The 26,845-nt window shown below is 47.8% G+C and overlaps 1 protein-coding gene across 1 annotated transcript in view; it reads left to right on the forward strand.

Moving 5' to 3' along the window:
* Nucleotides 1-702: 702 nt before the first annotated feature.
* The window catches only part of Zc3h4 (zinc finger CCCH-type containing 4), a 38,217-nt gene continuing 12,074 nt past the window's right edge, over nt 703-26,845 (forward strand). Inside the window, exons 1-10 of the mRNA XM_076927352.1 lie at nt 703-1,734; nt 1,891-2,056; nt 18,172-18,391; nt 18,683-18,793; nt 21,638-21,860; nt 22,838-22,989; nt 23,527-23,623; nt 23,711-23,850; nt 24,949-25,059; nt 26,490-26,601. Of these exons, the coding sequence (XP_076783467.1) occupies nt 1,896-2,056; nt 18,172-18,391; nt 18,683-18,793; nt 21,638-21,860; nt 22,838-22,989; nt 23,527-23,623; nt 23,711-23,850; nt 24,949-25,059; nt 26,490-26,601 (1,327 nt within the window). The 5' untranslated portion in view covers nt 703-1,734; nt 1,891-1,895. The remainder of the gene's footprint in view (nt 1,735-1,890; nt 2,057-18,171; nt 18,392-18,682; nt 18,794-21,637; nt 21,861-22,837; nt 22,990-23,526; nt 23,624-23,710; nt 23,851-24,948; nt 25,060-26,489; nt 26,602-26,845) is intronic.

Consider the following 26,845-nt stretch of genomic DNA (forward strand, 5'->3'; position numbering starts at 1 on the left):
CTTAGGGGTATACATTTGCATGGGCCCACCATGATAACCCCTCGCTGCATTGTATTTCATAACACCTCCACTCCTGCATCTCAGATGAGATTTTTTTTTTCTCTCTTGTCATAAGGCTCCAACTCTCTTCTCCTTACTTGTCCCTGCCTGCACCATGATCCCGTCTTTCCCTTTATTCTTGCATGAAGTTAGAGAATGTGGTATCTTTCGGCAGTCGGCTTTTCCACCATGCGGGTTAGGATGATCTTGAGTTTCTCATTGTTCTGCCTTTACACTGCTGAGTGCTGCTGGGGACAGGGCAACTGATTCTGTAAGGTGCTGCGGATGAAGCTTTGGGTTTCCTGTATGCTTAGAGGCTAGCACTGCCAACTTCAACTTTTCCGCAAATCTTGGCTCCAAACACATGCCCTTAAGCCAATTGAGCCTCCAGCCTTCTCGTCCAGTCTTTATCTATAAACTAGGAACATCAACTCGGGCAGGAAGTGAACTTGAGAAATTTTTGTGAGTGTTTTAAGCACTAGGTCAAAATTTCCACTTCGCCTCACAGTGTGGCCCCGCCCTTCTCGCCTCCAAGGATGACGCCACTGGCTGAGTTATGTAGTGACGTCATCTCCGGGCCGCCTCTGTTCCAGCCCCTCTTCGGAAACGTCCGACTCCTGGGACCGGTCTCCGGCTTTCGGTTAAATTTTTTTCCCTCCCATTATTCTCCCACCTAAAACTTTTGGCTCTTCCCGCCTTTCTTCAAACTAGCAATTTTCGGCTCTTCTCGCTTGCTTTGGGGCGAGTTCCTGAAAGTCATTTACCCTTGAGTTAATTAATCGCCTTTCTAGCCCCACCCGTTCAGCTTATTCGCTAATTCCTATTCGCTGGGCTCAATTTATTTCGGCTACTTCCGCCTTCTACCGGGATCCCTTCACTGGCTTCGGCTTTTTCCGGATTATCGCAAGTCCCCGGGGGGTTCTCCAGTCCCGAAGCGCTTCGGCTATTTCCGGCTCTTCGTGCCTTCTCTAGTCCCACCCCCACGACCACCCTTGGTTCTTTAGGTGGGTCTTTGAGCCGCTTCCCGCTGCTTCAGTGACCTAGATCCTCCTTCGGCTCTTTCAGTCTCGAGTTAGTCTCAGCTGTGTTCGGCTCTTTCCGTCTCCCCTCCTCCGCCTCGCCCTTCCGCTTCGGTTCTTTCCGCCCGCCTTCGTGCGGGCTGTCGCTGCCCTTCTCCACGTGACGCTTCTCCGGCCTCTCAGTTACCCCCTCCCTCCACGCCCTTCCTCCAGCTTCAGCCTCTGTGCTCGTCCCGGCTGTGCCGCCATTTTGTGTGAATTCCTGACCGCGGCGGGGGCCGGGCAGCTGGGGCAGCATCTAGGGCGGGCAGACAGTCGGCCCATCTCCATAGCCCGTTTCCTCTTCCCCCTGATTTTTTTTTTTTTTTTAACCATCCCCTTGCTCGCTCTCCTCTTTTCCCCCCTTTCCCTTCGCTTGCTCCGTTGCGCGCGGCCCGCGCTAATTACACCCAACCACCCACTAGTGTCCGTGTCCCCACCCCCACCCCGGGTCTCAGGCCTTGGGTGCCCGCGCGTGTGTGTGTGCGCGCGTGTGTGGCGGAAGGGGACCTCTCGTCCCGATGAGGGTCCCGTGCCCGTGAGCGAGTGACCTCAGGGCCAAGCTGCGGAGAAAGCAGGCGGCGGGCGGCCTTGCCGGGGCCTAGGCCTCGCGGCCTACGTGGAAGTCGGCTCAGAGGTGATTCCGAAACCGTAAAAAAAAAAAAAAAAAAAAAGACTATATATCTCTATATATGCCCAGTTCCCATCAGGAGCCCTGGAGAGCTGAAGTGTGCCCCTCCCGCCACGCCCAAGCAGTCCTTTTTCGTGCATTAACATCCCCTCCCCCTCAAAGGAACGATGGAGGCCGTGCCCGGGACCCCCCCGCCGCCGCCATCAGAGTCGCCACCGCCGCCATCGCCACCGCCGCCATCAACGCCTTCGCCTCCTCCGTGTTCCCCCGACGGCCGCGCGGCCACCCCGCACCTCCTCCACCACCGCCTCCCGCTCCCTGACGACAGGTCAGGCCCCCCGGCCTGGGCCGGGCAGCGTCCCCCGTGGGGGGGGGAGGAGGAGGAGGAAGGGGACGGCCGCCATGTTGGGCCGGGCCGCGGAGGAGGAGGAGGAGGAGGAGGAGGAAGGGCGGGGTCGGTGGGTGTCTCTAGCTCGCTCGCTCTTTCTCGCTTCGCTTTCTCTCCCGGCCTCATGCGTTGCCCCCCCTCGCGGCGTTCGCCCGCTCTCCCTCGCTCTCGCTCTGTCTTTTTTTGGGCGCCATGCTGAGGGGAAGGTGAGGAGGCGCCCCCCGGACCCCCCGCGCCCGCCGGTCTGTCCGTCCGTCGCCCGCCCGGGGCACGGGCCGCCAAGGGGGTGGGCTTGCCGAGGCCCGTCAGCCTCCTCGGCCGCCCCTGCTCCCGGAGCTGGCCGTCAGCGGCCTGTCGCCTGGCTTCGGGGAAGGCTTTTGGGGGAGGGGCCCCCGGATTCTCTTGTTTTAGGGGGATCTCCAGCTTACAGCTCCTCTCTTAGGGGGTTGGAGTTGGGGGGGTCTTCCCAATCCCCTACAGTATCCTTTCTCCTGGGGGAGGCATACCCTGTCCATTTTGGATAGGTACCCGAGTCTAACGGAGGCAGAAAGTGGGGGTTTGGATCAGCCTTTGCTCTTTCGTTCCAAGGAGGGCTCCTTAGGATGGGGGCTCTTGTGCACTTTTAATTTTTTGGCGGGAGGTATTTTCTAGCTACTCCCTAGAAGGCAGGCAGGTAAGGGGTGCATTTCCAGCTCTTTTGATGAAAGTCCCTGACCTTTTTTGGAAACCCTATTGTTTTTTTTTTTTTTTTTTTTCCGAGTCCCTCTCTTTTTGTAGGTAGGTGACAGTGGTGGAGGGTCCTTAGTCCTAAGTCTTTTTTTTTTTTTTTTTCCCGGGGAGGGGGGTTGTGTGAAGGTTGCTTTTCCTGCATTGGATGGTAGAGGAAGTTGGCCACCGCTTTCTCCCGGTCATCGCCTCTCTTTGGGGCAAAATAGGGTGCAATCGCTCCCTCTGGAGCAAAGGAGATCTCCCCTTGTACTTTGGCAGGACGTGAACTGTGGCGCCTCTTGTCTTTTATTAAGTGCGAAATGGTTTCCCCACGCCCTTCTCTGGCGGGTGATAATGGGAGCAGCCCCGTGCGTTTTGAGGATGAGGTTTGGGGCCATTTTTGCCCTGCTGGAGCCGAAAGATACGGGGTACATGGTTTGTTGACTCCTGGAGGCTGGAGTGAGTAGGTTTGAAAATAGAAAGGTGGGTTTCAGGGAAGAGAAAAGCTAGTCTTGCAGGCAGGGTGGGGGTAGGGTGGAGAATGCGCTAGACAGTTGCCTCAGCCGCAGAGGACCCCTTTCAGACATGGGTCTCAGCCCTTTCTCCCCACTCCCACCTCCTGTTCTCCCTTTCTCCTTCACAGACCCTCCTTTGCCTTTTAAAAGAAATGCCACCCACATTCAAAGACACAGGTGCAGCCGTTTGGTGAGCTTTTTTTACAATTTTTTTTTCTGTTTTGTTTTAATTAAATGTATCGTCCTGGGAATCGCAGCCCTTCGCAGCCAGACTACAGTTCAAGGAAATAAACAGATTAGCGGAGGTCTGTTCGCTAAGCCCACGTTGGGCTTCCAGGCCCTCTCGGGGGCAGGTGCTTTACTCAAAGGTGCTTACGAGCTTTATCCGACCTCTAAGGAGTTCTCTTATGTCAGAAGTGTATGTCTTACAATGGGTTGGGATGGTAAGTAGCCTCTTTTATTGAGTAATTCAATTATCTCCCTTTAGTCCCTTTCCTGCCTGCTTACTCCTCGCCTTTAGACCAAAGTGATGCTTGAGAGTAGATTTATTATGTTCAAATCAGGATTCTAACCTACTGAGCCCTTTTAGACTTGCACATCCTTTCAGTGTTTTTAATTTTTAAAATTTCGATGTACACAGTTTTTTCTTTTGAAAAAAAAAAAGTGTTACTGTAACATGACAAAAATCCATGGAAAAAGTCCAGTATGTTTTCAAACCCTTGGTGTCCCTCTATTTTCATCCGTTGCTTTGTCTCCAGCCTTCATGTGAAAGTGGCTACTTCAAGTCTCCCTGGAGGGGATAAGCTTACAGAATTTGGTTTATACTTGTATTCAAGTTAAAGTCACATCCCCTTGCCCTCCCAGAAAAGACTGTTGCAAGCAGGCCCATTTTCCATATTTTTTACTCAAATGTTACTTACGGTGATAGACATTTAAATGGAGCAAGTCATTTGTAAAGTACTAAGCACAAAATGTATCTGTAAACTGTGTCAAACCCTGATCTCTCCTGTCTCCACTGCTCTTTGTTCAAAAGCACATGCCTGACTGAAAAGTTGATGTAAAACGTGTTACACGCCCAGTCATGTTGGAGAGAACATGTCCCATCCTCAGTCCCCCCTCATCCTACACATACAAGTTAAACAACAACAAAATCGGCAGCAATGACTTGCAGGACCTAACACTGTCCTTCTGATGTGTTTTACAAGCATAAGTTATTCTGTAAAAGACAAAAACACGTTGAAGTTCCATTGTCCCCCTGCCCACTTTTGGTCCCTGGAGTACTTTGTTAGAGAAGTCTTTCTCACACAAGCCTAGTCCTTCCAAAGGAGCCTGTTCCCTCTTTGCATTCTTAGGAGAAATGATGTCCATCTGCACTTGAGGACCATGAAAGTGGCAGTTTGTCAGGCCACTTGCTTTATTCCTTTAAATGTATTCAGTTTTAACTGCCATGCAGTGGTGGTCTGATATAAAATCAGCTCTTTGAGGAAGATATTTCCAGAATGTACAGCATTCCCGAACAAAATGTCTAAAGCACGAACGCAACACACTATCTAGTGCGCTACGTCAGCTGGAAAAACATTGAAGGTCCCATCCTGTGTAAAATTCCTCCAGGAGCTCAGGCAGAGACAGTGTCGGCTGATAGCCCTTCCATTCCACGTGTGTAGAATTACTAAATTATAAAAGAACATTTAAACTTTAAAAATAAAATGTTAGGAAATGGGATTCCTTTTGAAAATGAAAATTTAGCAGTCATTTTGCTGAACATGAAAATATTTCCTCCAAAAATTTTAAAAAGCTCTCAGACATATCCCTGCAAGGGTTTATCTTTTTTTTTTTTTTTTTTTTTTTTGTTGGCACAGGAGTCCCAATGTTAACTGTGTTGAGGTGTTCTGTACTTTTGAAATGTCACAGTAGTACCTTTTTTTTTCCTCCCTAAACTGATGTACCAGTATTAGTTAATAATGAAATTAATGGATGTTGCAAAAGCAAAAGAAAAGGGTGTCACTGGGAATCCCTGATTTTAACAGTGAAGGCTGGGAGGAGCAGCCTTTGTAACCTTGGAAATTTTTGTTTCCTCTGAACGAAAGATTTCATTTGAAAGTCTCCCAGTAGGAGCAGAATGGGCTTTGACCATGACACTGCAGATGCTCCAAGGCACAGTCTCCAGCCCCCAAGTCTCCAGTTTACTCCACCAAATAGGAAAATGATTATTCCGTATATGGGTTTTCTTAACTCCTAGTCTGTCTTCTAAGGGCTTTCCTTCATTTATTCTAAGGTTTAGATATCTTTGATTTTTTTTTTTTTTTTTTTTGACAAGACAGACCTTTCTGGAGTAAAGATAGCTAGCTGTTTTAGAAAATCATCCTTGTGGTTTCAGACCTATCCTAAAGGGAATTTGTTGGGAAGGCAGGCTGTCCTGGCTGCAGGCTGTCCTGGCTGCTCTGCCTGGTGAGTGTGTGGCTCTTGAGTTTGTTTCCATACAGCTGAACCCTAGGACAGGTTCCTCGGTCCTGCACGGCCTCCTCTCCTGCCCAGTGCTCTTCCCTATGGCTGCCTTATTACCAGGTCAGATTCTCCACTTTGTTTTGTGGAGGGGTTGGAGAGGTAGGGGGACTGTTGAGTCCCTAGAACCTTTTTCTTGGCGTTGAGGATTAGGGATCCATTTCCAGTGACTACCTCTGTTGAAGGTCACTGATTAAACTGCCTCTAGGTCTCTGGATAGCACTAAGTCAAACCAGATTCTCTGTGGATGGACTCTCCTAGTCGTCCCAGAGCGGCTGATCTGCCTGCCATGGGATCTTAAGTGATCTGGCTGGAGTTGAGCCAGGCCCATGGCTGTGCCTCACCACTGCTGGGGTGCACAACAGGCACACAGGAAGGTTGCAGCTTTCTGGCAGTTGTTACTTGCTGACTGCTTTAAAGGTCTGGGAGGAGCAGCCTGCCCATTGGCAGAGGTGATAGAGGAAATGGTCTGGAGTCAGTCACGGAGTTAAGGCCTCATAGACTGTGGTGAGCTGCCTGTTTGGATAAGTTAAGGCACACTTTCCAGCTCTGGCTTTCCAAGTTTTGAGGCCTCATCTCATAGATACACTGTTAGTGCAGCAGTTGATACTGTTAGTGCTGTGCCACTGTGAGATGAAGACACAGCCTCTTGGTTGGTGCTAGTTACAGCTACATCATCATAGAATTTTTCATTAGAATGGAGGCTGTCTGCTAGGAGTAAGTAGCTTGTTTCTCCTGGCCAGATTGCTCCTCCCAATAGACAGTCTTACACTATTCTCCCTGCTTCCATTGTGTTGATTGGTGACTCAGCTCCCTGTTTGTCAGGCAAGTGGTGACATCTCTGAACACTGGTGATGGCAACAGGATGTGAAGGAAGAGTGTGGGAATTTGAAAGCAGCTACTGCTATCCAGGGCTGGGGCCCTCCAGCACCAGTGCTCACTCCTCAGGGTCACCACAGTCCAGTGGGCACTGCAGAGCACCCACACAGTGGCTGCTGCCTAGTGCCTCTGTCTCTACTGGGAGAAATTCTAAATAGAACACTGGTGGTCCTGTGTGTAAACAGAAGCAGGATGTGTCTGACTGAGGGAAGTTCACTCATCTTGGGCCTCTCAGGTTCTGGGCAGCTTTCTTAAAAGGAGCCTGGTGGTGACTAAAGTTGATGGAAGCCATCTTGTGCCACTTCTTGTTTCACAGTGCTTGGTATAGATGCTAAAATGGTCCAGCTGTCTTGAGCCAATACCCAATGTACTGGCATGCATTTGCTTTTGCAATTAGAATAGAGTGAGTCAGCATTCCAAGCTGAGGTTGGCCTCCTAAGAATCAGGAAGCTGGGGATCCAATGCCAACTCCATTCCTACTCCCTCCCCTTTGCTTTGCTTCAGCCAACTCTTCCTGGCCTGAATCTCTGAGGGCCAGGCCTGTTAGACTCCAGGATCTGTTGCCCCTTGTAATTTGGCTGAGTCCCTAAGGGTTAGGTTTATTGAGCAATTAGGCTTGTCCTGCCCTTTGCTTGGAACAGAAATGTTTCATATTTCTGTTTTGGTTTGGATACTAGGATAGAAACCATAGGCCTTGCACCTGCTAGGTGGCTACTCTACTTTGTGTTTGTGAGGCAAGGTCTCACAGTTTAATCCATATTGACCTCTAACTTTTTTTTTTTTTAAGACCTATTTGTATGAATACACTGTAGATGTCTTCAGACACCAGAAGAGGGCATCGGATCCCAATACAGATGGTTGTGAGCCATCATGTAGTTGCTGGGAATTGAACTCAGAACCTCTAGAAGAGCAGTCAGTGCTCTTAACCACTGAGCCATCTCTCTAGCCTGGCCTCCAACTCTTAAGCAATGCTCTTCCTTAGACTTATGAGTGCAAGTATCTTAGATACGCCCCCATGGCTGACTAGGCCCTAGTATTTGTTGGTTCGCTGGTTTTACAAGAGAGGCCATAGTAGTCTCACATAGTAGTCCTGGCTGGCATAGAAGACTGCGTAGCTCACCAAGCTGAGGCCAATGTATGGCAATCCCCCTGCTTCTTTCTGCCTTCTAAGTGCCGCAATTACAGGTGTCCTTTGGCTTTCTAAGGCTATGTCTGAGTTTGTAGCACAGCTGTTACCTTTATAAGTAGAAAAGCCAAAGGACAACCATCGGGCCCTGGTGCAGGCTTCCCATACTAGCTCCTTAACCTGAGCATTTGCTGGGAAATTAAAAAAGATGGAGTCACAAAAAGTGCTCTATGTGGGGACTGTATGTGACAGATGCTGTTTTTCCCAGTGTACTCTCCTGAGTCTGCTACAGTAAGTACTTCAGTACTTTCTACCCTCCACCCCCTGCACTGTCTTAGATTTTTTTTATTTTAAAGTGTGTGTGTGTGTGTTGGCATGTGTACATTAGTGCAGGTGTTCCGAGGCCAGAGGCTATAGAACCCCTGGAACTGAAGTTACATATCTGGGTCTGGAAACTGCTTAAAAGAGCACTTAGTGCTCTTAAACACTGAGCCATCCCTTTAATCAATCTCTCTCTCTCTCTCTCTCTCTCTCTCTTTTTCTCTTTCTCTCTTTCTCTCTCTCTCTTTTGAGATGGGTTCTCATTCTATAATCTGGGCTGGCCTTAAACTTGAAGAAGTCCTTCTGTTTTCACCTCTCAAGTACAATGTGATATTGTACATTTTTTGTTGTTTTAACTCAGGTTCTCAACTTGCTATAAAGATCAGGCTGACCTCAAACTCATAGAGAAATCTGCCTGCCTCTGTCTCACCACTGTACCCATCAGGTACAGTACTTTTCATACTGATAAGCTCATTATGGGCTATGAAGTTTATGTATTGATATGTCTGCATATTAGACAAACATCTCTTCTAGAACTCACTCTGTAGAACTCTCTGAAGAGTTCTAGAAGAGGGTAGAAAATGTAATTAAATGAAACTTCTTTATATTTCCACAGAATGTAAAGGAGGTATAGATCAAAGGCAGATGGTTTGAGCCTGGCATGATGATTAACCCTAGAGTCCTACCTTCCCTGGAGTCTAAGGCAGACTCATGGCCAGCCTGTGTAATTTAGCTAGACCCTGTCAAGATAGAAATGTAAAACAGTGCTGACTAGGTATGTGTGTAGCATGGTGCTTTGCTTGCCTGGCACGTAGGAAACCCTAGGTTTCATTTTCAGGTCCAGTACTACAAACAAGAATGAAAAAGAAGAGATTTTAAAACTGCTTGTCTAGCCTAGGACTCTGCAGACTATTGCCTTTGTCCCAAGTCAGATTTTGTAGGCTGAATTTTATCTGCATAGCCATACCTGTTTGTTTTATCCTTAGTAGCAACAGAACTGAAAAGTTGAGACAGGGACCATGTGGCCAGCGGGAAAAGTGACAGCGTATACTTGGGGCCCTTGACCAGTGTGCTGGCCTTTGTACAAAGTGGCCATAGTATGCTTCTGCAATAGCGTCTGGGGAGTGTAGGTCCTGTAGAGGTGGACAGCACTGCCAGCCTCCTAGTCTTCAGAGGTTCTGTTATCCTTGTATTCTACTCCTGAGCACGTAGAGACCCAGGCCCAAGCTTTTCAACTACAACGTGGATGGATAGGTTTTTTCCTTTTTGAGGTGCTGAGGATTGAACTGAAGAGTGTACTAAGTAAGTGCGTTACCGCAGAGCTGTATACCCAGCCCTCATGGATGGGATTCTCATTCATGAGAACTAATCCAAAGTCATAGGGCACATGCCTTTAACCCTAGCATTGGGGAGGTAGAGGCAGGCAGATCTCTTGTGAGTTTGTGGCCAGCCTGGTCTACAGAGTGAGTTCTAGGGCAGCCAGGGCTACACAGAGAAACCCTGTCTCTCTCATGCCCTAAAGCAAAGCAAAACAAAAACAGACAACAAAACCAGCCCTTACTTAGTGGTTAAAGGTGCTTGCTGCTTGTCCAAAGGATCGGAATTGTGTTCCCAGCACCTGTATAGTTTACAGCCACCTGTGACTGGGGATTCTACCACCTTCTGGCCTCCAATGGTACTCTTTACACAGGCATGGACAGATGTGCACAGGCATATATACATGCACATAAATAAAAATCTTTTTACAAAATGGTCAAACAAAAGCAGGGAATATAGTTGAGTACTGGAGTGCTTGTTCAGCGTGTTTTATGTTCAGTTTGTTAGGTGACAATATCGATTCCCCTAAAAAAGTATAAGGCAGGGTCTTTGTCCAAACTAGGTAGATATTTCTGAGTAATAGAAATGAGGGGCCTTGGCTTTGAGCCATCCAAAGCAACTCAGCTGGTACCTTATGGCTTAGCAAAGAGTGAGATAGTTACTTAGAGTTAGCTCCTGGAAGAGCCTGTGTCTGAGGGCCTGTTGCTCTGGGCTGGTTGCCGACTGGTGGGAGTCAGACAATAGCTACTCCCACAGAGGAAATGGCTACTTTGTTTCTGGGAGGTTCCTCTGGGCTGGCTTTTTAGAGGTTTCTGCGAGGTTGACTTGTGATTGAATGAACCTCATTGTGGGGGCTACAGCTTGTGAAATACAGGTATCCATTTCCTTGGGGAACTTGGAATTTCTTCTTTTGGGGTTTTCATCGCTTCTACCCCAAGACAGTGTTCATTTTAGTCAAGCTGTCCTGATCTGATGAAGGGTTCCCCTTCCACCTTTACTTGATAAACCATCTCATCTCAAATTTCATCCATTTCATATACATATTGTTTATTTTGTTTAATAAATTATTCCCTATACAGATGATTTCTAGTTTTTCTTTTTCTCTCCCTCTCCCTCCCTCCCTCTCCCTCCCTCTCTCTCTCTCTCTCTCTCTCTCTGTTTTGTTTGTTTGTTTGTTTGTTTGTTTTGTTGTTTTGTTTTGTTTTGTTTTGTTTGGTTTTTTGAGACAGGGTTTCTCTGTAGAGCCCTGGCTGTCCTGGAATTTACTCTGTAGACCGGGCTGGCCTCGAACTCAGAAATCTGCCTGCCTCTGCCTCCCAAGTGCTGGGATTAAAGGTGTGTGCCACCACTGCCCAGCAATTTCTAGTTCTCTTAAAGCTAGAGAGAGATAAAGAGCTGGGCTTTGGGGTCAGAGTCCTGGTTTCCGTTTTCAGTTCTGATTCTTGCTGGGACCCTATAGGCAGATTCCTTCCCATGTCTTAGCCTCAGTTTGCTTATCTGTAAAATGGGGGTGGCAATAAAGCCTATGGTGATTAGAGGAGACAAGGATGAGTTCAGCATGGAGCTATAGATGTTAGTAGTGAGCACTGCAGACTGCCTTCTGACTCCACAGGACCCTAAGGCACAGAAAGCAATACAGACAGAGGTTTCCCAACTCTAGCCTGTTGAGACCCTCTCCACTCCATGCTTGGCGGCCACTGTATCCCTGCCCAAGCTGCCGCTCCGGTTCCTGGGTTGGGGTTCAGCAAGAGAGAGTGAGGACGGAGAGTGAATGGAGATCAGACAGAGTGTGATTCAATCCCGTTTATTCTTCAGTCTCTGTTCCTAGTCCAAGTCCCAAGTCTTAAGTTCCTAGTCCCTAGTGCCTCCCCAAGTTCAAAGTTACCTCTTCCAAGTTCTCTTCCAAGTTCTCGCTTCTTTGTTTTCTCTCTACTGTGTCTGATTCTCTCCCTATAGTCTGATTCTCTCCTATTCTGTCTGCCTCTCACCTTTATATGTCTCACTTCTAAGCCATGCCTTTGGTCACACCTTTAATCATGCCCTTAGGTCTTGTCTCTAAATCTGATCTCTACACTTCTAAGTCACACTCTTAAATTACACACCTTTAATCTCACACACCTTTAATCTCACACACCTTTAATCTCAAGGTATCTAAACCAAGATTATCAGAGTGTGCTCAGCTGTTGTAGGCTATTGTAATCCAAGTCTCATGTCAGGGTATATGGCTCAAGATGGCTACAAAGCTGATAGCCGCTTTCTGCTAAAAGTCGGCCCCCAACACTAGCCTATCATCTCCCCCCCCCTTTTTTCCCCAATTTATTTGTGTTTGAGAGAGCCATCTTTTTTTTTTTTCTTTTTTAATTTGATTTTAAAGTGAGACTCTTGCTATGTATAGTCTAGGCTGGTTTCAAAATTATTGTCCTCCTGCCTCTCCAGTACTGTGATTGTAGGCATAAGCTCTCACAATTGGCTTGAAGCTCTTAAGAATGAAATGTTTAAAGATTTGTATTTTATGCATATTAGTGTTTTGCCTGAATGTACGTGCAGCATGTGAGTGGCTGATGCTCACAGAGGCCAGCAGAGGCCAGCGGCTCCTCTGGAGATAGTTATGTCCCACATGGGAGCTGGGAATCCCATGGCCTCAGGAAGATCAGTGAACACTGATGACCCAGGTCTCCAGCACAGAGTTGGAGTTTACCAAAAGCCTTTTTTTTTTTTTTTTTTTTTTTGGGGGGGGGGGAGGGTTTCGAGACAGGGTTTCTCTGTGTAGTTCTGGCTGTCCTGGAACTCTGTAGACCAGGCTGGCCTCAAACTCAAAAATCCGCCTGCCTCTGCCTCCCAAGTGCTGGGATTAAAGGCGTGCGCCACCACTGCCCAGCCACCAAAAGACATTTTTAATACAGATTTTACACATGAGGAGTAAGAGAAAGAGCATATACTTCAGGAAAGGCACACCTGAGAATGTGACTGTGGGCTCCATTAAGGATTTTGTTTGAGACCATATGCATGTAGTCCTAACTGTCCTACAATTTGCTCTGTAGACCAGGCTGCCCTCAAACTCCATGCCTTTAATCCCAGCACTCATGAGGCAGAGATCTGCCTCTGCCTCATGAGTGCTGGGATTAAAGGTGTGGACACCACTGCCTGGCTAGGATTTTAAAAAATATGTGTATACTGAAAACTTATATTATTCTTAGCAAATTTAGCAATTAGCCATTAAGTGCCTGCTATACCCAGTCCTGATTCAGACTGCTTGGCCGCCCTGTATGTGGTGTGCTCTAGGTGCTTCAGATCCATGTGCTGGCATCAGCTGGTCTTTTTCTTTCTGTGATTGGTTTGTGCCAGTGTCTCAGCTGGTTGTCACAAGGCAGGCATGTTACTATGGAGATGGCAAAATGACATCACAAAACAGGTTATGACTGTGCCTGCGAATGCTAAGGGGAGGGCAACACAGAGCCCACTTGCTCTTGGTTTCTGTTTGATGAACTGGGTACTAAGGACACTGACAAACATGTGTGAGATGCAGAGGTTTACTTCAGGGCTCTCCTAGCTCTGCAAAGCCCTCAGTGCAGTCCCCCTTGGCTGCTGTACCACTTCCTAGATCAAGGGAAGGTCGTGGGTTGGGGAAGGAGGCTTCTTAAAGTGTGAGCTCAGGCCAACCTTCTAAAGGGGAGGCTCCTTGCCTTGGCTCTTAGTGACTGACCTTGACTCCTGTACTTAAGCTGGTTGTTAGGAATTCGAAGAGGCAAGGCCTCATAATTTTTGTGATTTTTATCCCCAGTTAATGGGTCATTCAGAGCCTACCCAGGAATTTGTTGAGAGTTTGGTCAGTTAATGATCATAACCCCGACCTTCACATTAACCTAGCAGCCTAATGAGCTTCAGGTAATAGCCACTGTTCCATGAGTCTCCATTTGTATTCTGGGTGTGGTTCTCCCCCAAACCCCTGTAAACCTCTGTAAACCCCAAGCTCTTGGCTTTTAATTTGGCCCAATACTCTATAGAGTTGCTGAGAGCTACAAGCTTCCTTTTCTTGTGGGGTCTCTGTCTTTTCTTCTAAGCTTGATTGGTCTCACTGTCCTCCCTGTTAGCTCTGCCTGTCCTTTTCTTTTGGTCAGCCATTCTGAGGCTCTGTAGTCCCATGTAGATTAGTTGAAGAGACTGTTTTGTCAGCAGGATTGCCTGAGAGGATGGCCACAGTGAAATAGGTACTTGCAGTCGGGTAGTCAACAGTGTCTCCCAAGAAGAACCAGCTGGTGCTTCTGCCCACATCTTCCCTAGGTCACATTCCGACTTTCAGGCTTCTCCATGTTGTGTGCATTGGTACTACCGTACTATCTTGTTCTATGGGTTCTGGTTTTTGAGATATTCTCAAACTACCCAGGCCAGCCTCAAAGTTGCTCTGAGGCTGAAGATGACTTTGCGTTCTTGATCCTCCTGCTTCCACCTCCCCATGCTAGGATTGTACACACAATGCCTTTCAGTGCCTTCTTGGACAAGTATAGCTTCCACTGTGTTGCTTACTGTATGGTTGCTCCTTATGCAGGGCTTTGTCTGTTTTATATCTTTTAACCTTCCCACCCCAGAAGATCGTATAAGGCTATCCATTGTCCAAATGAGAGCCTGTTCTAGGAAAGAGGCAGAGCTAGTTGTGTTATCACTTGGTCTGTAGCATAGAGTCCAGTCACTGAGCCTGCTTGAGAACACCAGATCTGAGTATTTTTGCCACACCCATGCTCTTTGAGCCCAGTAAACTAAGGGCCCTGGGGGAGGGGGATGGCTCAGAAGGTGTGACTTAGATTGTCCACATGTATTCTTTGTTCAAAGAGGAGCTGCACTTGGGCCCCAAAATGGAAATTAAATGCTTGAGAAGCTTTGTTCAGGAGGTTGGAGGCAGTCTTGCAGGAGGCAAGGTGCTATCCACTTCCCATTTCTATGGATGTCCCCCAGGATGGCTGTTTCTTGTCTCGGGGGGTCCTGGCAGTGGCCCTGGCTGCAAGCAGGCAGGTGCAGTGCTAGTTGAGGTCTTTGCAGCCCAGCTGTAGTGTTTCCCTCTGGGCACCTGTCTCAAGAGGGGTTGGCAGGTCTAGGTGGAGCCGATTAGTGCAGTGGGGCTTCCCCCACTCTTCTTGGGGATTATGTCACAATCTATTAAGTGTGCTCCCTTGGGGTTTAATCCCTCTCTGACATGGATTTTTCTGGCAGCCTGTTAAAATGCCTTTTCATAAATCTCTCAGCTGTTTCTGTCCATGGCCCTTGGGATATCTGCTCTCTCCCAATGGGCTTCTATTCTTCTTTCTAGTGAATAATCTGAAGAAAGTAGTCAGACCTGATGCTTACACAGGCCTCTTAGCTGGGAAGGCATCTGCAGCATGACCATGACAGAGATCATATAAGGCTCTAGGGGCTGAGGGCAGGGGCTAGCTGGATGGCTCTGCAGATGTAGTGACCAATCTAGTGTCACCTTCCCAGTACCTCTCCTAAGACACAAACAGTTCTTTTAATTTATTTTTAAAATTTTTTTGGCATTTTGAGACAGAATCTTGCTCTATAGCTGAGGCTGGCCCTGAACCAGAGACTTTCTACCTTAGCCTCCTGATTGGGATTACACGTGTGGATGTCATGCGTGATTACATCTCCGAACACTTTATATTATTTTAGCATCTTCATTCCAGGGAAACAAAGTTTGAAACATGTGCTAGCTCATTTTATAGAAACTTGTGTATGTGGCTCTCACTGAGCCCAGATATATGCCTGGGCCTGTTAGCCACACTGTTGGAGGAAGAATCACTATTGATGAAAAGTCTTTGTAGGGTAGAGAGACCTGGAAGAAAAGCTCTGTGATTCTTGATGACAGTTAAGGTTCATGAATTCCTTGGATAATCTTGTTACACATTGCCAGGGTATTAGAAGTGGGACACTGTTGTCATGGCCAGTACAGCCTCAGCCTGAACTACATTTCTCTGCCTGTGTAGCCCTGTGCCTAGGTGAGGGGCCATGCAAGACTGCCAGATGGACTGAATTTCCTGTGGTTCTTGCTGTTTTCTTATGAGGAAACTGAAGGGAAGGAGATAGTGAGGTACCCTTTTGCCAAGTGCCATTGTGGCCTTGGTCCTTAACCTTCCTCCATGTGGAATAACAGTTTGCCTGGCTCTAGTCTGCTCCTAGGCTCTGCCTTCTTCTTCTATCTCTCAAGCCCCAACCAAGGCAATTCCTATCAGTCGTTAAGTAGGTTTGCTTCTATCCCTGCAGGCAGGCGGGTACCACATCACTGAGTAGCCCAGTTTTCCTAGTCAGGTGTTCCATTGCAGCTGGTTCTGAGACGCACCTACAGAGAGCCTCCCTTGACTGGAATGCTGCTCAGTACCCTGCCCCCTCCAGAGTTGGCTGTCTCCTGGTGCAGGTGGAGTCCTTTTCCTATGCTTGCCTTTGACAAAGTGTGAGGAGCCCTATGCCCTGCTGTGTGAGTGCTGTCCTTGACCTCTACTTTGTCTGTCTTTGCGGGCCAAGCCTCTTGGGAGTTGAGCCTAGGGCCTTTGAAATTGGGTTCAAGATTAATTAGAGAAGCACCTCTTGAAGCTGTGGAGGGCTAGAGAAAGAGCTTGTTGTTTCCATTGGAGCCCTTTAGGACCCTCAGGGCTTCTGAGTGCTTGGTTCCTCCTTCCACAAAGCTTCTTTGGGGAGCTGTTCCCTGTCCTGATTTTTGGTTATCCTTTTGGGTGTGGTTTTTTTTTTTTTTTTTTTTTTTTTTTTTTTTTTGGTTTGGTTTGGTTGTTTGGTTTTTCAAGATGGGGCTTCTCTGTGTAACAAGTCCTGGCTGTCCTAGCCTGCCTTTGGGTCCTGAGTGCTAGGATTAAAGGTGTGTGCTACCACTGCTTGGCTTCTGTTGCATTTTTGAAAAATTATTTTTTTTGGTGTGGTATAGGATGGACCCTAGACCATGCTAATCAGGCAGCCTAGACTGACGTTCAGCCTGCACTCCTCTGGGGTCAGCTTCAGTTCCCTGATTCTTGCCACTGTTGTTATAATCTTTTTGTTCCTTGTTAGCTGAGGAGTCAGGAGCGTCTATGTCCATTTATGTACCTTTCTGCTGTCATTAGGAACATAGGGAGCTGTAAAATAATGTATGTGTGTGTGTTATTTGTTGTTTGTCTTTTGAGACAGGCCCTCTGTAGCTCTGGCTATCCTAGAACTCACTGTGCAGACCAGAGTGGTTTAGATCTTACAGAGATCCTCCTGTCTCTGCCTCCTGAGTGTTGGGAGTGAGGATGTGCACCATCAGGCAGGCCTGGCAGGTCTCACTGTGTATTTGCTGGCCTGATATCATGTAACCTGGCCTCAAATTCAAGAGATCAGCCTTCCCTTGTCTCCCATTATTCCTAGCTAAGTTTAAAAGATTTTTCTACTCTGCCAGCTTCTGTACTTAGCAACATCTGTGTCTGTGGGTTTGGCTTGAACACTGTGGACTCCTGCTTTCTTGACCCTGCGCTGACTCCACCCACAGATACCTGCCCCCACCCTCAGCCTTTCCATAGCTATTTAGACCTGTTGGGTGACTCATAGCTTGTTAGGTTAGGTGAGTGCTTTTACTGACATGGAAAAACATGGAGTTGAAAACGTCGGGTGGGAGGAGTACTTAGAGGCAAGCTAAGAGAGTCAGCTGGGAGAAGGAACAAGGATCAGCTGAGGGAGGACTCATCACATGTGGGGTCTGGCTCTACCATCTTGGTCTTTAGTAGAACACAAGTTCACAAGGTTCTCTCTAAAAACCAGAGTGTGCCGGTTGGGGTTCCCTGCAAATGAACTTCTGTGGTCCAGTAGGTTTTAAGTAATGCTGTAAAGGAGAGATGTGGGAGCTGGGCAGCTGGGTCCTTCGGAGCCTGTGGTAGCACCCAAGGTCACATTCCTCAGCTCTGCGGCCACAGGACTTGCTGCTTTTCTGCTGGGAACACTTAGGCTATGAAATGGTGGGGAAACTTGAAGTAGGTTTGTCCGTAGCACCTTTCTTTGTTTTTTTGGTTTTTCGAGACAGGGTTTCTCTGTGTAGTCCTGGCTGTCCTGATACTCTGTAGACAAGGCTGGCCTCGAACTCAGAAATCCGCCTGTCTCTGCCTCCCAAGTGCCAGGATTAAAGGCGTGCGCCACCACTGCCCGGCCTAGCACCTTTCTTTTTATTCATTATTTTATTAGTGTTATTTTTTGTTTTTCTGTTTTGTTTTCATTTTGAGACAGGGTCTCATTGTGTAGCACTGGATGGCCTGAAACTCTATGTAGACCAGGCTGGCCTCAAATTCAGAGATCCTTCTGCCCCTGCCTCTGCCTCCCTAGAGGCAGAGGGGATAAAAGGTTTGTGGTACCATGCCTGACTTAGCCTGGCTTTTTATTTATTCATTTTTCAGGGCTTAGGACTGGGACCTAGGGCCTCTTGTGTGCTAAGCAAGCACCCTACCACTAAGATGTACCCCTTGCTTTCTGGTGGTAACCCCTTGCTTTCTGGTGGTAACCCCTCCACCTCTTGTGACCCAGTTAAGCCAGTTGGCCCTGCATCCTCCTGGGGCCTATTCCAGCCACTAGAGCTGTTAGCCATGTCCTCTGGGCTCTCTGCTACTACGTGCTTCACCAGCCTAGAGCTTCAAAAGGCTCCACTGCAGTCCCGAGGTCACAGTGTTTTGGGGGTTGGTTTGCAGGGAAGATGGTGAGTTGGAGGAAGGTGAACTGGAAGATGATGGGGCTGAGGAGATCCAGGATGCCCCTGGAGGACAAGAGAGGAGTCGGAAAGAAAAGGGGGAGAAGCACCACAGCGACTCCGATGAGGAAAAGTCTCACAGGAGGCTGAAACGGAAGCGGAAGAAGGAACGGGAGAAGGAGAAGAGGAGGTCGAAGAAAAGGCGGAAATCTAAGCACAAAGTAGGTCCCAAAGGGTTCCCCACACCTCTACTGCTGGCTCAGGACCTGTCTGTCTGCCCAGCAGGCACTCTTTGTAACAGCCGTTCCTAGTATCCATGGCCTGCAGACAGTTTATAAAGATCTGTAACTTATGCTCTGCTGCCACTGAGTGCCCCCAGGGGAGGAGTTTTCATTCTGAGCACAGTCCTTCCAGGCACATTCCAGCATTGCGTGTCCTGGGGCTGGCTGTGCCAAGGTGGCCTGCCAGCAGCAGACTCACTTGTAGTGTGGCCTCTATCACTGTCATTGCAGCGCCATGCTTCCTCCAGCGATGACTTCTCGGATTTCTCAGATGACTCAGATTTCAGCCCCAGTGAGAAGAGTCACCGCAAGTACCGGGACTATAGTCCCCCATACGCACCAGTGAGTGATATTGTGTCTTGTGTCTTCTAGTATGGGGCAGGTGGGTGGTACCAGAGACAGTGGGTATTATTTTCATCCCTTTTTATGGATGAGGAAAACAAAAGAGTTGGAATGTATGGGTTTGAGCCAGGGCAGTGGCTTTCTCCACAAGGGCTGCTCCTAAGCCTGCCCAGTGTCAAGTCTTCCCCCGTAGCTTGGCAAGACACAGTATGTCAAACTCGTCCAGGTCACAGTTGACTGCTTCCAACTGTTCATAAGTGACTTTTTTTTTGTGGGAAATTGGCAAGAGAATGAACTGGCCAGTAGAGTAAATTATCATCAGGGCTGTGCAGTTAGAAGTTAAATACCCCATTACAACTCTGAACTTAACCATAAATTTACCATGTGTGTATATACTTTCACTCTCAGAAAAGCATAAGAAAAAAACATGGCTGGGTATGTAGCTCGGGAGTCTAGTGCTTGCTTCTGTGCTCATGACCATGGGCAGCACCACTGCCACCAGTACTACTGATAATAAACCATAGAAGATTAAATATAAACAGGAAGTGCTGACACAAACTAGTAATCCCAGTACTAGGAAAGGTGAGGCAGAAACAGTAAGAGTTGGACTCAGAAGCTGGAGAACAGTTCAGTGGTTAAGTGCAGAAGACCCAGGAACTACATAGTAGTTACAACTGTGTAGACCCCCAGTTCTGGGAGTTCCTGTCTCTGAACACTGTATGCATGTGGTTCACAGATAAACATGCATCAGAGCACTCGTACATATAAGAATGAATAATGAGCAAGAGAATTGGAGCCTAGCCTGAGCAACACAGCAAAACCCTATCTTTTAAACCCATGGGCTAGGGCTGGTGGTGGTGGTGGTGTACACCATTAATCCCAGCACTTGAGAGGCAGAGACAGGTGAAAATCTGAGTTTGAGGCCAGCCTGATCTACAGAGTGAGTTCCAGGACAGCCAGGGTTGTTCTTATACAGAGAAATCCTGTCTAGAAAAACAAGGAAACAAAACAACCAGGGAAAAAGGAAAATAATAAAACTGACTAGGCAGGGTTTGATGACACCTTTTTTTATTATTAAAATCTTTTCATTTTGTTGTTTTAGTGTCTTTTTTTGTGTATGTCTGTCTGGCACCATATGCATCCTCTGGAACTGGAGTTATAGACAGTTGTGAGCCTCTGTGTAGGTGCTAGGAACTGAACCAAAGTTCTCTGGAGAAGCAGCCAGTGCTCTTAACTCTGGGCCATCTCTTCAGCCCTGTGATGGTACTTTTTTAAAGCCTTTTCCTGTGACAGCATCATGCACCAATTTGTAGCAGATAAAGAAGGTTTTAGTAAAGTAATGGAGACTGATTACTGGGGAAGGGAATCTTCTCTGTTCTAGAGGAGGGGTCCGAATAAGACCAAAAGCTTGAGTGTGTACATCTGTTTATCTGTATTTTGCATTTTTCTGTAGCGAGTGTGGGTTTCCTTTTGTAGTTGAGCCCAGCCCTCACTGAAATGTTGCATAAGTATGCTACAGTGTTACAGCTCATGAGTGGATGTGGACACATTAGTATCCATTTGTACTCCCTCTTGGATTAGTTTCCTGTAACTTCTTGAGCTTTGTTTACAGGGGTTTTACTGCCCTAAAACCTCCTCAGCCCTGTCACCAAAGCCACTCGATGTTATATTTTAGAGCACATAGGGCATGGCTCAGTTTTTCTTATAAATATGCTGAGAGGTGGGTTTTTGTTGTTGTTTTGGTTTTTGTTTTCAGTTTTGAGACCACATCTTGACTTTTACCTAGGGAGGGCAATGGTGAACTCATGGGCTCAAGCGGTTTTTCTACCTCAGCTTCCCATATGGATGGGACTATAGACAAGGGTCATTACACCTTGCCTTAGCAATGTGTTTAAAGCCAGTATGATGGTGCAGGCCTATAATCCCAACTCTTGGGTTATGGAGACAGAAGAGTGCCAGGCCTATACAGAAAAACCCCATCTTGAACCACTACCACCTCAGCTCCCCTCCAAAAACAAACAAACAAAAAAAAAGAGTTCCAGGCTAGGGTACATAAAACCCTGTCTCAAAACCACAATAAAGTATTTTCATTGCCTATAGCTTCCATTGCTAAGGTGGTCCTCACTGTCTGAATGTGCCACACTTCACCTGTTGAAAGGCATCTTGGAAGGTATCTTTGGAAATAGCAGTCTGCTATGGCAGCCAAGCAGGCTATTCATTGAAATCAGAGGTCCCAGGGAAAGCTTGGACAAGGAAACAACTCCTCCTAACGCCAGCTTCTCCCAGCTCTGCTCACTCTGCATCCTTGTCCTTAGTCCTCCAGAGACGATGGGTTCCTGTTTGTTCTTTCCTTCTAAACCTTGGCCCATCTCTTAATGTTTTGTTTTTGTTTGGTTGGTTTTTTTGGTTTTTGTTTTGTTGTTGTTGTTGTTGTTTTGGGGGGGTGTTTTTTTTGTTCGTTTTTGGGGTTTTTTTTTTTTTTGTTTGTTTGTTTTTTCAAGACAGAGTTTCTCTTTATAGCCCTGGTTGTCCTGGAACTCACTCTGTAGACCAGGCTGGCCTCGAACTCAGAAATCCTCCTGCCTCTGCCTGCCAAGTGCTGGGAATAAAAGGTATGTGCCACCACTGCCTGGTATTGGCCCATCTCTTAAAGACAGACATGTGGATGTACTGCTGTCCCCCAGCCCATCAGTTAAACATGTCTGGAGAGAGGCCAAGAACCAGTGGTAAACCAGGGACAGTAGAAACTCCAGACATACAAGTTATGAGAACTAAGGTGACCTAAGTAGCTTGATGTAGGTCGTGGGCACTGGCTCACCCTGTCCCCTACTCTCTCCTAAACAGTCCCACCAGCAATACTCCTCATCACACAACACACCCCTGCCCAAGAAGTCCTACTCCAAGATGGATAGCAAGGGCTACAGCATGTACGAGGACTACGAGACTGAGCAGTATGGAGAGTACGAGGGGGATGAAGAGGAGGACATGGGCAAGGAAGACTATGATGACTTCACCAAAGAGCTGAACCAATACCGGCGTGCCAAGGAGGGCAGCAGCCGGGGCAGAGGTGAGCCCTTCCCCTCCCCTCCCTCCTAGTACTTCTCCAGGGCCAGTGTGGCTGGTGCGGTTGGAGATTAAGGGGTCAAGGAGACGACTGCAGCTGGCTTATACTGAGCCTTATCCAAGAGAGCTAGGCAGTCACTCAAAGATAGCTGAAGTGCACAAAAGTTATACACTGCGGGCTGGGGATAACAGACACACAGGGCCAGCAAATGTCCCTCATCTGGGCCAGACTGAGGAGAGCTAGAGGCCCCAGCTCTGCTTGCTTCCAGGCCTGGACTTTTCATCATCTGACTAGATGTTTACCTTTGAACTTTGGACCCCAGAAAGCTGATAAACTTGTGGCTGGATGCATAAGGGAAGATGAGGGAAGGCAATCTCCTTCAGGGATTCTTTAAAACAAACAAACAAAAAAACCAGCTAGCTGATAGAGGCTTCTAAAGATCTTCCAGCTTGGTTTCTTAGACTTGTGATCCAGGTTACTGCTGAAAGTGCTGTTTTCATGTTTGCTCTTGGACACCCATGCAGCAGGCTCCGCTGTGGAGGCCCTGGTCTGGGCTTTCCCACGGGGCTGGAGGCAGCACTCCTTTACTCACACATGAGTCGTACTAGAGTCTATAACAGATGCCAAGACTGTGCTGTTCTCTCCCTAAGTTTTTAAAATCTGATAGGGATCTTCCAGTTGGTGCCGTCCATAGGTTCTGGGATTTTTAGCCACATAGAGCTGGTGCCTGCTGTCTTGGACACTGCAGCCATGAATAGACAGGTAGTGAGAGACCAGCTAATGAGGACAGGAGTAGCTATGTGTCCAGAGTGCCAAGTCACCCCTTTGAGGGAACTAGAGGCATTGTAGTCTGCGTGGGCCAACTTGGATGGCTTCCTAAAAGAGGAGGCTTCAAGGAAGATACAGGAAAAGGGACCCCCCTCTTCCTTGTTGTTGTAGTCTCTAGCCGTGTGAGGCTCACTGTCCCAATCATTTCACAGGTAGCCGAGGCCGAGGCAGGGGCTACAGGGGCCGTGGGAGCCGAGGAGGATCTCGAGGCCGAGGCATGGGCAGGGGCAGCAGAGGTCGAGGCCGAGGCTCCATGGGAGAGCACCCAGAGGACGAAGAGGACTTTTACGAAGAGGAGATAGAGGTAAGGTTTTCCGTAGCTCTTGGGGCCAGCAGTGTGATTGGCAGGTCCCCTGGGCTACAAGTCCTTCAGGTGGGCATGGTGAGACTAAGACAGGAGGATGTGGGTGGGGTATCCAAGGGAAGGAAGGCTTGGAGTGACAGGCACACTTCGAAAAGGTTCCTCTTGGAAAGGAAAAAAAATCCTTAGTGGCTAAAAAGGAAAAAGTAGATAACAAAAACCCTGTCCTGAGGCAGGGCTTCTCTGAGTATCTTCTAGAATGCCTTCTGTCTCTTATGGCAGGCACAGGAGGGATGTGTAGAATACACACCATTCTGTCCCTGCCTTCTGTATCTACTGTGTGACCCATTTCTTGAAGTTGTACAGCTGTCCCTTGTGCCCAGGGGCCCTGTGATTGGCTCTGCCTAATGGGGTTAGAGTCTGAAGTGAGAAGGCTGCAAGGGTAGGGCTTGGGACCACCCAGCACACATGCTGCCACTCAGTGTTAACTCAGTGTTGTCTCTAGCATGACATTTGTGCCTTGTTTTCTCTGGAATCCAGTATGGAGAAAGTGAGGAGCCCATGGGAGACGATGACTATGATGAATATTCCAAGGAGCTGAGCCAGTACCGAAGGTCCAAGGACAGCCGAGGTCGAGGTGGGCTTCATGAGGCTGTGCTGGCTGGGTTGCAGTGACTGCTTGGCTTAGCCGGAGAAGTTAAATCCCTTCTCTGCTTCTCAACAGGGTTAAGTCGAGGCCGAGGCCGTGGTTCCCGAGGAGGCCGAGGGAAGGGGATGGGCCGTGGCCGAGGTCGAGGTGGCAGAGGCGGAATGGGCAAGGGCGGGGTGAATGACGATGAGGACTTCTACGATGATGACATGGGCGTGAGTTTACTCCTGCAACCTGATGTACATTCTTTGTGTTGTGTTTCTTAATTGTATTAATTTTTCTGCATATGGGTGTTTTGCCTGGAAGCCTGTGTCTGTGCACTAATTATGTGCCTGGTACCCACAGAAGCCAGACAAGGGCATTGGACTCTCTGGGACTGGAGGTACAAGTAGTTGTGAGGGGTTGAAATTTAACCTGGGTCCTCTGGCAGAGCAGCCAGTTTTTTCTCATTCTCTCTCTTTTTTCTTTTGTCTCTTTTCTTTCCTTTTTTTTTTTTTTTTTTAAAGTATTTTCAAGATAGGGTTTCTCTGTGTAGCCATGGCTGTCCTGGAACTCACTCTGTAGATCAAACTGGCCCTGAATTCAGAGATCCACTGAGCAACAAATTGTTAACCAGTCTTAACTAGTGATCAGTCTCTCTCTCTCTCTCTCTCCAGTCCCTGTGATCTAAGGTTTTGACCAAGGCAACTTTGAGATTTGTTGTTGTTTTATTTTATTTTACCATCATTTGTTTTATTAATTCATTCATTTGGGATTTTTGTTTGTTTGTTTGTTTTGTTTTTGAGGCAGAGTTTCTCTATGTAGCCCTAACTGTCCTGGAACTCACTCTATAAACCAGGCTGGCCTTAAACATACACATCAGCCTGCCTCTGCCTCTGCCTCCTGGGTGCTGGGACTAAAGATGTGTGCCACCACTGCCCTGGCTTGTTGTTTTCTGATGAGCTCTTCTGTGAAGGATGATCCTGTCCCCTGTCCCAATCAACCCCTTACCCATGGGCTGATCGGTGTTCACCAGTTTCCCAGGTTGATGCCCTGTTGATACAAGCCTCTGTTTGAAACAATACTTTAGCAGTACCTGCAGCCATTTTGTTGAGTTTCTAAAGTGGGAAGGTTAACATGGTGCACCCTGACGTTCAAGAGTGTTTCCAGAAAAGGCTTCGCTACCCCCTCCAGGAGGGGTCTCTCCCTGCACGGCTCAGGTGCCAGAGTTTTTCCCATCTGAGTACTGCATTGCATGTGACAGAAGCTGTCTACACCTGTCCTGTTCTTTCTGTACTTATGCACTCCCATCCTTTCTTCTACATTCCTCACAGGATGGTGGTGGCGGAAGCTACCGGAGGAGTGATCATGACAAGCCCCACCAGCAGTCTGACAAGAAAGGCAAAGTCATTTGCAAGTACTTCGTGGAGGGACGATGCACGTGGGTAAGAGTACCACCTGAGGACATGTGACCCACGTGGATGGGCTGCCACAGTGCACACTACTGGGGATGGGAAGGACTGTGTGATAGCCTGCCCTTGGCACCTCTTGGAGCCAGGAGACATGTGGGCAGCCTAGAAGACTCAGTTTTCCTCTCAGGGTAAGAGGAATCAGAGCAAGATGTGTAGAGAGTCTGAGGTGTAGGTTACTTTGTGGTAGACATGTTTGTCTAGTCTCTAGAGTCTCAAGTAAATCCTCAGGGCTTACTCTGTTCCCATTACACAGCTGAACTTTAAGGTTGGAAAGGAATTATTAAAAACTCCAGACAGAATCAGCCTTGGACATCAGAGTTGTGGAAGAGATAAGTGTGACTATTTAGTTACAGCACAGCTGGCTTGTGATGGCGATACAAAGGCAGCAGCCAGGTGACATATATGCCTGAGAGGTACTGCTCCCTTGGGAAGCAGGAAGTAGGTATTTTAAACAGAATAATATATAAAATGTGTAAAATAGCCCTTACTACTCTTAGTCTCTCTTTTGTTTTTTGAGACAGGGTTTCTCTGTGTAGTCTTGGCTGTTCTGAAACTCAGAGATCTGCTTGCCTCTGCCTCCTGAGTGTTCGGATTAAAGGCGTGCACAGCAGCCACCATTAGGTTTATTCTCAGTCTTGACTCTCCTGGTTTCAACACATACTTGTTTGTCAATCAGATCAGGAATCTTAGTTGGGGCTTTAGTGAATTCAAGGCTTCTGCTGTGGTCAGTGTTTCCCTTGGGACCTAGACTCCTTCTTTCTTAAGCCTGTGACATTTGTCATCATGGGCTGTGCTTGTATAACGACTGCTGTGCTTTTGAACTTTATATCCTTGGGCTGGGAGGATGCCAGGCATTGGTAGCACAGGCCTCTAATCCCAGCTCTTGGGATTTTGAGGCAGGCAAGTCACTGGCTTTGAGGCCAGCCTGATCTACATATCAAATTTCCGACAGACAGATTTTTGTCTTCCCCTGGCTGCCACAAGAAAATCTGTTTCAGGACATACCTTGCCTAGAAGCTTTTACCTGTGTTTTGTGGGCAAAACAAGAGAAGTTGGAAAATGGGGTATTTTTAGCCAGGCAGCCTTCCTCAAACAAAACCAGGGTTCAGTTAAGAAGGACAGAATGTAGAACTGGTTTCTGTGATGAGTTTTTATTGCCAGACAGCAAATAGTGTGGGCCAGTGTAGGTGTGAAAGGAAGGGCAGAGATGAAACAGGAAGAAACAGGAAGTAACAGGTTGGGCCTGAGCAGAAGGCTCAGGCTAGGGAGCAGGGCCTGGGTTGGGAAGAATCACTTGGGAGACTATTTCCCAAGGGGATGTGTTCTTGTCTGTGGTCCCTCTGCAGACACAGGTGAATCAGAACTTACTTTCTAAACCCTTAGTCTGTCTTCTCTTTTTCCAGGGAGACCACTGCAATTTTAGCCACGACATTGAGCTACCGAAGAAGCGAGAGCTGTGCAAATTTTACATTACAGGGTTCTGTGCTCGTGCTGAGAACTGCCCCTACATGCATGATATCCTTCGCCGTCGTAACTTTTGTGTTTGTCCTGTGTTGCTGCTCCTGAGACCTCACCAGTCGGCTTTCCTTTTGCCCCTTTTACCCAGTCTGAGCTGTTCACATCTTCACCTGGGGAAGCCCACATCCTTTACTCCCCTTCTCTGTAGAGAGTCTGAGGACTCTTTCCAAGTTCAACTCTGTGGGCTGGAACTTGCTCTGGAGTTGAAGCAGTGTTGGAAACAGCCACTGGCAGCCACTGC

The sequence above is a fragment of the Arvicanthis niloticus genome, chromosome 29, assembly GCF_011762505.2.
Source record: "Arvicanthis niloticus isolate mArvNil1 chromosome 29, mArvNil1.pat.X, whole genome shotgun sequence".
NCBI classification, from domain to species: domain Eukaryota; kingdom Metazoa; phylum Chordata; class Mammalia; order Rodentia; family Muridae; genus Arvicanthis; species Arvicanthis niloticus.